The sequence below is a fragment of the Elephas maximus genome, chromosome 1 (assembly GCF_024166365.1).
Source record: "Elephas maximus indicus isolate mEleMax1 chromosome 1, mEleMax1 primary haplotype, whole genome shotgun sequence".
NCBI classification, from domain to species: Eukaryota; Metazoa; Chordata; class Mammalia; order Proboscidea; family Elephantidae; genus Elephas; species Elephas maximus.
Window position 1 is genome coordinate 199,577,534 of NC_064819.1, and position 11,834 is coordinate 199,589,367.

Genomic DNA, 11,834 nt, shown 5'->3' on the forward strand with positions numbered 1-11,834 from the left:
GAAGACGTACAACCAGAATGCTCTTCGGAAGCAAAGATGGCGAGACTGTGTCTCACATACTTTGGACGTGTTGTCTGGAGGGATCAGTCCCTGGGGAAGGACATCATGCTTGGTAAAATAGAGGGTCAGGGAAAAAGAGATCGACGCTCAGTAAGAAGGATTGACACAGTGGCTGCAAAAATGGGCTCAAGCATAGCAACAATAGTGAGGATGGCACAGGACTGGGCAGTGTTTCCTTCTGTTGTGCATAGAGTCACGATGAGTCAGAAACAACTCGACAGCACCTAACAACAACAACATGATCAAAATCCTTTGATTGGCCCATAGCATAGTCCTTAGCAGGGCAATAGAAAGTTTGTAACCTTTGACACCACCCTGTGCTTTCAGCTTCAACCCTTAAGACAATCCCTGGCCTGAGGCTCGTATCATTCAGCTACTGTCAGCTACCAAAAAAAAAACAAACCCACCAATTCTGACTCACAGCGTAGAACTACCTCATAGCATTTCTGAGGAGCAGCTGGTGGATTCAAACCACCCACCTTTTAGTTAGTAGCCAAGCTCTTAACCACTGAACCACCAGGGTCCCAGCTACAATCCACCAAAAATCCTACACTTCCTACTTTCCTGTATTTAAGGAGGGCATTCCTCAGTTACCCCTCCCCCAGGCTCAGCTCAAGTGCTATCTTTTAATGAATTCAACTCAACTCCCTAATTGGTATTAATTAGTCTCCCTTCAGTGCTTCTATTGCACCTTGTTTATATTTCAATTTGGGTGCTTACAATATTGTCATTTATATATTTGCCTGCTTCTCCTGCAGGGGCTATGTCTTACCTTTGTCTAGGCATTCAGTGAAGGTTTGGTGAATGGAATGAAATGGGAAGAAAAAACATGACAGTCTGCCAACAGCTGACTAACGTCTCCCTGGTAATGTCACCTGATCATGGAGTTTCTTTGGAGATTGACACTTTACAAATTAGCAGCCTGTTCAAGCTGAAAGAGCACCAGAGAGCCATCTCAATGGAAGGCATAGGAGAGCTTAGCAGCAGTATCACTCAGGGATTTGTGGCATGGGAGAAGAGTAGCAAAGGAAGTACAACCAATACGGACTTCATCTTGGGCGATCTACATGGTTCTTTCTGAAATTAAGATGTCTTTCTTCTGCGAGGTAAACTGTTTACTGTTCGTTGCTCACGAATGCCAGTCAAGCATCCCAGATTCGCTCTCCAGTATTATTATGTTATAAAGACTTCACAGCTGGGACCGAGACTTTGCTTGGCCACACATAATCCCTGGTAGAAAAACTCAGACACACTGACAGCAACTTGTCCTTGATGGACTCCACCAGCTCACTCACCATGACGGCTGCCCAATAGAGTGGGGAGACAGGGTTAAAACACGAAAAATATGAACCGGGAAGGTGGCTGCCAATTGCCAGCAATATTTCCAAATTCTCCAGGGAATCCTTTCAACATGGAAAGTTGTCTCTTTTGGTCAACTTCAGTTTAGGAGACCAATATCTTTGGAAAGCTTTCATGAAAACCAACAATGGCAGGCTGGGATCATTGTGAACATGGTGTTTATTGCCCTTCGAAGCTTTTCCCAGAAACTTTAGAGTCCACACAACCCAAATCACTACCATTCGGCAGGCACCTTCTACTGCTAATGGTGGGCCAGATGAAAGTGTAATCAGAGTACAGCAGACAGTGCATGTTACTAATCCGGCAACTCACTGGTGCATCAAGAGAAGAAGTTAAAGGGATGTGTTACCTCCACTCCCCCAGTGTCACCTGTGCCCATTATTTGTTTCTCTGTTCACTCTTAGAGGGCAGGGACTATGGCCTACACTTCTCTGTATATTCTATTACCTAGTCAAGAGGTTGAGTTCTACAGCCATAAAGAGAAATGAAGTCTCGATACGTGCTACAACATGGATGAATCTTGAAAATATTATGCTGAATGAAATAAGTCAATCACAAAAGGATAGATATGACTCCACTTATATGAAATAGGCAAATGTGTACAGCCCAAAGTTTATTAGTAGTTGCCAAGGGTGGGAGAGAGGGGGAAAGCAGGAGTCTTAGTTTAGGGGGCACTGAGTTTCTAGTTTCTGTTAGTGGTGGTGGAATTATTCGGAAACAGTGGTGATGGTTGTACAACGTGATGAACGTAACCAAGGTCACTGAACTGTACATGTAAAAAATGTTGATTTCACAAATGTTTTGTTATATATATTTTACCACAATAAAACAGTAAATAAATAAAAGCAAAGAAGGAAAAAAAGAGGTTGATTTCTACTAGAATTAAATGTTTGTTGAATAAATGAATAAACCAGGCACCTCTCAAAGAGGTATTCAGAGCAGAACATACCAGAAAAAATTTTACATGTGGAAAGAATTTTGTTTCTCTTTCCTTGATATTAGTTGTATCAACCATATATGAGGGAAAATTTCATTTTTTTCTGCAAACAGGTAATCAACCATGTATGAGGGAAAATTTCATTTTTTTCTGCATACAGGTAAAAAACACAGGTATATAAATATGCCTATTAAATTTTAATTCTGAAATTTAAAAAATGTAGGAAAATTCTTCATATGTTTGAGTGTATGTAGGAAGAATATATGTAACAATGGGTTTTCCTTGAAGTCAGGTAGTTTTCACTACAGATACACTGAATACAGAGAAATCTAGGCCTCCAGGTTTCATCCCCACCCCTGCCAGATAAATACTCGTCTCTGGAATGGCTTAGGAGATTTGAGTCTCCGCACTTTGTAGCTGAGTTACAGAGTAACCTGCCACCAAACCTCTCAGAATTCACTGGGCTGTTCAAATAGAGCTCAGAATTCACTGGGCTGTTCAAATAGAGCAAAGTCCACAAAAAATTACACCAAGATGTGCCGACCAAAGGCCAGAGCCCCAGAAGAAAACAAGTGCAGACTCAGAGCAAAGCTGACCTGTCTGGAGTGTGAAACCTATCCTGCTGGCAGGGTCTGTGTGGTTGGCAATGAGCCCCGTCCTGTCAGCATTCATGAGTGAGTTCCCCGGCTGGCTCCTGTTCTCTGGGGTCTTCCTGCCTGTGACTTTGCTGCTGCTCCTCCTCATTGCTTACTTCAGGATCAAGCTGATTGAAGGTAAGTGTGCAACCACACAAGAAAAGGGTTAAAAGTCCTTTTCCATGGCACACCTTTGAGACAAGCCAATAAAACTGTCAGTTTTTCTGGAAGGCCTGGAGAAACATATCTCCTTTATTTGATGGTACTTTTCAGTAAGCCCTCTCTCAAGATACCTTTATTGGTGACCGTGGCAGAATTTGATCTTTTCAGCAGCATGGATTGTGGCCTGGAATGTGAAGTCCTGCTATTGAAAAAAAAAAAAAAAATGGGGCCCATTAATTTCTTTCTTATCCATCGAACTTCTCTGAAGGAAGTGTTACAAATGCCATGCTATCATGGTGTTTGGCCAATGTTAACCCCTAATAGATGTTGGATGACTTGGTGTAAACTTTCTAGGACAGTGTAGTCTTTGGATGTACAAGAAAACTTTAGGAAGCTTAAGGTGATTTTTTTTTTTTTTTATTTGGGCCCTAGATGTTTATTCTGTTATAAGTAAAATTGCTGAAACTGGGCTGTGACTTGATAGACTATGTGTTAATACTGCACCCAGCAAACAGTAGAGTAACATCATAGAGAGGAATACCAAAAAAAAAAAAACAAACAAAAATTTGCCAAGTCCAAGCTATGCCTTCATGTATGTTACTATATAAACATATGTTCAGAATCTTAAATTACTAATGTTATAACATACAAGTTAAAATCTAATGGAAGTACAATCAGGAGTACTTATTTTGAAATAAAATTTAGACATAAAGAAACCCTAGAGGACATAAAGAACATAGAGAATCATAAGTTTTACATCATAACATACTCAGACATTCCCCCAGCCTTCTATTTTCCACGTCCCTTTTTTTTTTTTTTTTTAATAACTCTCTTGTTGCCTGGCCCAGCTATTTTCTGTCTCACTCTATAGGGCTCACATGATAAATCCTCATCTTTATTAAGTGAGTTTCTCCTCCATTGCTCCAAGACCAGTCCGCTGGACGTTCTGCTGCCACTCATTCATTACCACTGAGCCTTGGAGAAGAGCCTCTGAAAAAGGAGAAAATTAGAAATCCTCAATATCCTAACTACATCTCCCCTTCAGAGTCTTCCAAACCAGTTTAACGCCCAATCCCGCAAACATTTCCATTTAGATCTTTCAAAGCTATTGCAATTGCCACTGTCAGTCACATGCATCCCACTGACACTGAGCACCCTGTGGAACAAGAAGCTAAAGACATTGCTGGGCACCAAAGTTTTATCTCTGACTGCCTTTTTGGAGAGACAAGATTTTCAGTATTTCGAATTGTATCAAACATTAAATAACCCAAAGAGCAGGCCAAGATAGCCTCATGGATTTCAAGGTCTTTTACTGGCCTCTGCTTAGCAGATAGGTGAGATAATTCCGCAGGACACTTGGTGTTTGGGGTAGACTTGGCAAAAGACGATAAATCTTGGTTTCATAGCTTTACTTATCCCGGATGATGAACTTCTATAATATGTAAAATTTACAGAAAAATGACACACTCAAAGCCTTCACTTTTTTGTAGCATAGGACCTAATCCAAGGGACAACAAGACGTTCAGTCTCACATAACGAGGGTCAGTGCTGTCTGACCAGAGGAGTGCTTCTGGTAACTTTGAGGCTTGCTCCAAACTTGCACCATACTTCTGGATAGGAATAGTTCTCATTCATTCATATTTGAGGATCTACCATGTACCAGGGGTTATTCTAGGTATTGAAACAGGCTTTTTTTTACTATGGACTCTCAGGACTAATAGAAAAAAAAAAAACAACTCAGTCCTGAAAACCCACAAATGCATCTGGAAAAGTCATTAGAAGTTGGAGAAGAGATAGTAAAAATCTGTATATTTCTGGTCCTGTCCTCATTCAATGCCTGGTACCAGAATGCTCCTTAGAAGTAAGGATGGCTAGACTCAGCTCACTTACTTGGAAAATGTCATCAGGAAAGATCAATTGCTAGAAAAGGACATCATGGTTGGTAAAGTAGAGGATCAACGAAAATGACAGAAACCCTCAATTGACACAGTAGCCACAACAATGGACTCAAACGTACCAATGAACATTAAGATGGTGCAGAACCAGGCAATATTTGGTTCTTTTATTATGTAAGGTTGCCATGAGTCGGAGTGGACTGATGGCAACTAGCAACAGTAACAGGAAAGGGTTTCAAGAATGGCCTACTCTTTCTCCTTAAGTTTTGCCCCAAAGTCAGAACTGAGCATAGCCACCAAGAGGCAGGACCCTCTAAACAGCTAAGGGGTCCCGCAGCCATGTAATGAGCTTCCCTTTTCTGTCACTCTTCTCCATGGCCTCCTCCTACTTCTGCTGGCTCTGACTAAAGTATGCCTGGAGCTTCTGGTAAGGAGTACAGGAGTGGTGAATGAGGAAGTGGAAAGAGCTATCTATGTATTATGGTGTAACGAAATCTATGCATTAGTCGCTTAATTCAGTAGGGATCCCTTGTGAAGTTTATTATCGGAAAGGATACTAATGACTACTAGCACTCTATTACTAGTGGTTTGACAGTGACTCATCAGGAGGCTGACAAGAGAGGACCAAAGAGCTGACTTGATCAAATAGTCTTCGCTGTTGTGAGTTTTCATTGGGTGAGGGAAGTGGTAGCCCTGGGTGCTATCCCTTACTGGTTCCTGGCCAGGATGGCATCCAGGGGGGAGCCTGTACTATATTATCTCTTAAGAATCCTCTATTCAAACCATCCTTTGCTTATATTTCTACCCTCCCCAAAATAGATCTGTGCATCCTTTTTTGGAGTAATTCCTGATTATATTTTCCAGTGTTAGCAGACAACCATAGACTATGCATGTTTTTATTTCTTTGGACTTGGTCCTTTTAATTCCAAATTCTCTTTTCTTCTGGGGAGTGGCGGTGGGGGGGGGGTGGACTCAGAACATGTAGCTTTTAAAAACTATCATTCTTTCTGTGGCCATTTTCCTAAGGGTAAGTAGCAATATCCTCTCTTTAGTCTGAAGGCAAATGAGATCACTTGCCCCCAAATAAAATATCACCAGTTTGTATCTCCATTTAGCAGCTCCCACTTAAAAACTGTAAACAGATGGTCAAATGTCATGTCGTTAATCTTCTGATCAGGGTTATGGCAAGTGTAACCATTCCTGTTCTGTTCCTGTAAAGAGAGGGACATTAACAGATTAACTGCCGCGTTCACAGAACCCCAGAGTCCTGCATTCTAAAACAGGGAATCAGCTTGCTTGTCTCATCCATCCTGGTCCGTCAGACAAGAGAAGCATTTTAAAGGTGTGATGGCAAGCATGTGGAGGTATTGCGATTATTCAACATTAATCCCAGCTCTTCAAGCCTTCGGAGGTAATGGTGCATGGAAATATAATTAGTATAGAGAGAGTATCAATTTTCTCACGCAAAGGAAGAAAGAAAATTCTCTAACATCCTGCACTGTTAAATCCGTGTTAATTGCTTTGAGGAGCAGCTCTTTGGGTGAAGGTCTGAGTCTCGAACTTTCCATTGCCAAACCCTCAATCAACCAAAGCCATGGACATTTTAATCACTGAGGGTGGAAGTTCTGACTATCTAGTCTCCCCAAGTCCCTAGAATCCTGAACCTCTCTATTTTAAGGGCCACCCAAAACACCATCAAAACAAAATGATTTTCTAAAATAACCAACATTACCGAAACTGGCCTATATATGTATGTATAGTATATATGTATATATATATATATGTATATATATATATATGTATATATATGTATATATATATATGTATTTATAAAGTGTCTATCTGTTGGCTAAGAGTTTTTGTTTGGAATTAGATCCAAAAATAAGGTCAGGTACTGCTTTGATGGGGATCACAATAGAGGGTCCCAGACAGAGCTGGAGAAAAATATGGAACAAAATTCTAACTCAAAAAGAAAGACCAGACTTGCTGTCCTGACACAGACTGGAAAAGCCCTGAGAGTATGGCCCCCAGACACCCTTTCTGCTCAGTATTGAGGCCAACTCCCGAGGTTCACCCTTCAGCCAGAGATTGAACAGTTCCATTGAAAACAAGACTAAAGGGGCGCACCGGCCCTGGGGCAGGGATTGGAAGGTAGCGGGGAACAGGACAGCTGGTAATAGTGAACCCAGGGTTGAGAAGGGAGAGTGTTGACATGTCATGGGGTTGTTAACCAATGTCATACAACAATGTGTGTACTGTTTGATGAAAACCTAGTTTGTTCTGTAAATCTTCACCTAAAGTTCAATTAAAAAAAAAAAACTAAACAAGATCAGGTAATTGTCAGATTCTGGCCTTCAAACCCTGGTGGCATAGTGGTTAAGAGTCTGGCTGCTAACCAGAAGGTTGGCAGTTCGAATCTACTAAGTGCTCCTTGGAAACCCTATGGGGCAGTTCTACTGTGTCCTATAGGGTTGACTATGAATCGGAATCAACTAGATGGCAACTAGATGGGTTTTTTTTTTTTTTTTTTGGTTTTTGGCCAGATGGTCTGAGACCAATCGATGTATCTTAGATGGCTGCTTGCTAGCTTTTAACTAGATTTTTTTTTGGCTTTTGGCCAGATGGGTTGAGACTAATTGATGCATCTTAGATGGCTGCTTGCGAGATTTTAAGACCACAGATGCCACTCACCAAAGTGGGATGCATATACACTTTGTTATGCCAATTGACCTAGATGTCCCCTGAAACCTGCCCCTGCCACTCTGTCCCTCAAAGTGTTTGGTTGTATTCAGGAAACCTCTTAGCTTTTGGATCAGTGCAGTTGTGCTGACTTCCCCTGTAGTTTGTCCTTCCCTTCCCTATAATAATTCTTGTCTACTATCTAATTAGTGAAAACCCCTTTCCCTCTCTCCCCACTCTCGTAACCATCAAAGAATGTTTTCTTCTGTGTTTAAACCTTTTCTTGAGTTCTTATAATAGTGGTCTCATACAGTATTTGTCCTTTTTCAGCTGACTAATTCCACTCAGCATAATGCCTTCCAGATTCTCCATATTATGTTTCATGGATTCTTTGTCGTTCTTTATCGTTGTGTAGTATTCCATTGTGTGAATATACCATAATTTATCCATTCATCTGTTGATGAGCACCTTGGTTGTTTCCATCTTTTTGCTATTGTAAATAGTGCTGCAATGAACATGGGTGCACAGATATCTATTCGTGTGAAGGCTCTTATTTCTCTAGGATATATTCCAGGGAGTGGGATTGCTGGATCATATGGTAGCTCTATTTCCAGCTTTTTAAGGAAGCGCTGAATCAATTTCCAAAGTGGTTGTAACATCTTATATTCCCACCAGCAGTGTGTAAGTGTTCCAGTCTCTCTACAACCTCTCCAACATTTATTATTTTGTTTTTGGATTAATGCCAGCCTTGTTGGAGTGAGATGGAATCTCATTGTAGTTTTGATTTGTATTTCTCTAATGGCTAATGATCCTGAGTATTTCCTCATGTATCTGTTAACCACCTGAATGTCTCTTTTGGTGAAGTGCCTGTTCATATCCTTTGCCCATTTTTTAATTGGGTTGTCTTTTTGTTGTTGAGGTTTTGCTGTATCTTGTAGATTTTAGAGGTTGATCAGATTTGTTGTAGCCAAAAATTTATTCCCAGTATGTAGGTTGTCTTTGTACTCTTTTGGTGAATTGCCATCCTCACTTCTAATGAGCATTCTGGTTGCATTTCTTCTAAGACTGATTTGTTTGCTCTTCTGGCAGTCATTATTACCCATGCTGGATTATAACTTCCAAGAAAGCAGGAATTGTCATAATAATAGCAGCTATTATTAAAATTGTCTTGGAATAATTAAGTAACTTGTCCAAGGTCACTCACTTAGAAAGTGGTGGTGACAGGATGTGAACCCTGGCTGTCTGGCTCTAGACCTAGCCCTCTCAGCCAACACACCACCCCTGGAGTATTGAACATGGAGTAGGTGTTCAGTTCATATCTGTTGAATGGATGAATCTTTTTGGTCCAGGCAAATAAACTTACCACCAAGATGAAAGCCAACTGTGGGGGCGGGGGGAGAATTTTAAACAAGGTAAGAATATTACAAAAGCTCTGAGAGGATTCTATCACTTTCCTTACACAGCATGAGTAACTGAAATTACTGAAGATGGTGATTACTCAGCATAAAGACCTAACCCAGTCAGGCAGGTTACATTTCTTCACCTGTGGCCTAACAGGAAAACTTCATTGCCTGCAGTATGCTCCGCAACAAACTCAGGTGTTTTCAAGGCCACTGCTCTGCCTAATTCTCTATTCACACACCCTCCTTCAGAGACCCATTGAAATTCACCGATGGCCAAATTGCAAGCTCTTTTTGGGGAGGGTAAGTTGTTTTATTTCTCTTGCTCTCTACATGGTGCCTAGGACAGACACTTTATTTACTGGATATGTAACTCACTGTAGATCCATGAGCTTCCTCTCAGCCCCTCTATTCTAGTTTTCCACTCTTGTAGTTCTCCTCTCCCAACCTCATTACTCAGGTCATCCACTTCCAGACCTACAATTTGTATCCTGGTCCCTCATTGAATAAGCCTGTTCTGCAATCAGCCTTTGATAATTAAAAATAAAAGGGAAAGTATTACTCATATTCCAGTGTTTATAATCTAATTCATGGTCCATCACAAAGCAATACCTTTGAGATTCCAAAGAAATAGAAATGATTTATATGTGAAGGCAGCGTAACCACATGGTTGTGAAGTGTGTGCTCTACAGCCAGCCTGCCTGGGGTCAAATCTATAATCCATCAGTTTTTGTGATCTTGGACAAGTTGCTTCATCTCAATTTATCTCTGCTTCAGTTTCCTAATCTGTAAATTAAAAATAATAATGGTGACGAGCTCATAATGTTGTTGCAAGAATTAAACGTGATAACGCATGCAATTCACTTCACACAGGTCTGGCATATAGGAAGTGCTCAATAAACATTAACTATTATATATTGAGGCTCACATATATCTGGAGCCTATCACTCCCCACCCACCCCCACCCCATGTGCACATGCAACCACCCTCCTCAACTAAGCTGATAAGCAGTTGTGGAGGCCCAGAAGAATCCAGGTCAAGGAGGGTGCATATGTCCTGGGCTGCATGGGATATGCAGCATCTGGCAAGGGATAAATTGCTTGGACTTGATGTGGGAGCCAAAGGGAGTATTTTTAGGTTCAATTCTATAAACATGTATTATCTCCCACTCAATTATAAACTCATGGTTTCTGGGTTTTTTTAATAAACTCATGGTTTCTGGTTTCTGATGAATTATTATTCTGAAAACAAAAATGTGTAAGAGTAAAGGCAGGTTCAGCTGTGTGTGTTGGGGTTATAATGTGGGGGTCAGGAAGAAAACCTTGTTTTCTGATGTACCAGAAAGATCTCAAAAGATACTTGTCTGCATCTCAGCACTAAAAATTAAACTTGGTTATCACTAAAGAGATAAGAGTTGGTGCTATAGGAGCAGAAAGAGTACACAGAAAGATGGTACAGGATAATAAGGCCAAAGGAAGGAGAATGGGAGAGACGGAAGGGTCTTGTATAAAATGCTACAGAGTTCAAGGAAATTGTGGATGGAAAAATGTTACTAGATACAGAAATTAGAAAGTTACTGATGAATTTTAATATTTTAGCAGAGTAGTTTTACCTGAAGTTATATTTTAAGGGCGTCAGGAGTTTGTAGGTTGTGAAAAGTTGAAATTGTCAGGGTTGTCTGTAAAAGACGTGAAAAGGTAAATTTGACTTGTCCAAAGACTATAAATGCCCAAACATTTTTTTGATGGGAGGGTAGGAATGAGAGAAGGTGGGTAAGAAACCTTGTCTTACTCATCTGTATATCCCCAGCTCCCAGCCTATTAAACACACAGACACACAGACACAGACACAGACACACACACACACCAGTTGCTGTGGAGTTGATTCCCGACTCATGGTGACCCCATGTGTGTCAGAGTAGAACTCTGCTCCATAGGGTGTTCAATGGCTAATTTTTTAGACGTAGAGCACCAGGTATGTCTTCCGAGGCACCTGTGGGCAGACTGGAACCTTCAATCTTTCAGTTAACAGCCAAGCACATTAACTGCTTGCACCACTCAGGGACTCCCCTGGCCTATCGACATGCTTAATAAATGCTTATTGAGTGTGGGGGTCTTAATAAATTGAATCAACATTTAGTCTACTAAATCTAAAACACACGTAGCATGTAACAATTTTTGTTACAGTGGTAATTTGTCCACTCTAACCCAGGACCGTTCTTCAGAAATAAAACATTTCCATTTTTTTTCGAAGTGGTTGAGGAGGTAAAAAGAGACCCTGTAGCCTTCTAGGGCCACTAGTGTCTGATACACTCATAACAGCCACTCACAGCCACTCACAATTGCACTCAGCTGTCTCCAAAGTATTAACCAATATTTTTCCTTCCAGTTGATGAAGAACTGTCCCAGGTTCCTAATCACCAACACAACCGCAAGAATGGCTCTTCCCTGCATCAGAAGTTGAAACGAAGGTGACTGTTGGAGACTCACCCATGGCTAAAACACAATACCGGCCAAAGAACAGTGGTCAATGACTTAGCTAATAAAGTAGGTTAACAAACTGGAATCACAGCAAAAATAGAAAGACTGCCAGATTGCTTGGTCTAGACCATGTTGAAAAGTGTCAGCTATTATCCAAGGGGGCTTGGCTTCCATGAGACTCAGCTTAAATAGCAGTTCTACAGAGAGAGGTACCAAGGATACAGGAC

The 11,834-nt window shown here is 41.0% G+C and overlaps 1 protein-coding gene across 1 annotated transcript; it reads left to right on the forward strand.

Moving 5' to 3' along the window:
- The first annotated feature begins 889 nt into the window (after positions 1 to 889).
- SMLR1 (small leucine rich protein 1) lies at positions 890 to 11,601 on the forward strand. The gene is given in 4 exon segments (XM_049874186.1): positions 890 to 1,091; positions 2,891 to 2,950; positions 2,953 to 3,129; positions 11,516 to 11,601. Coding segments are annotated over 4 exon segments (525 nt in total).
- Positions 11,602 to 11,834: the final 233 nt, after the last annotated feature.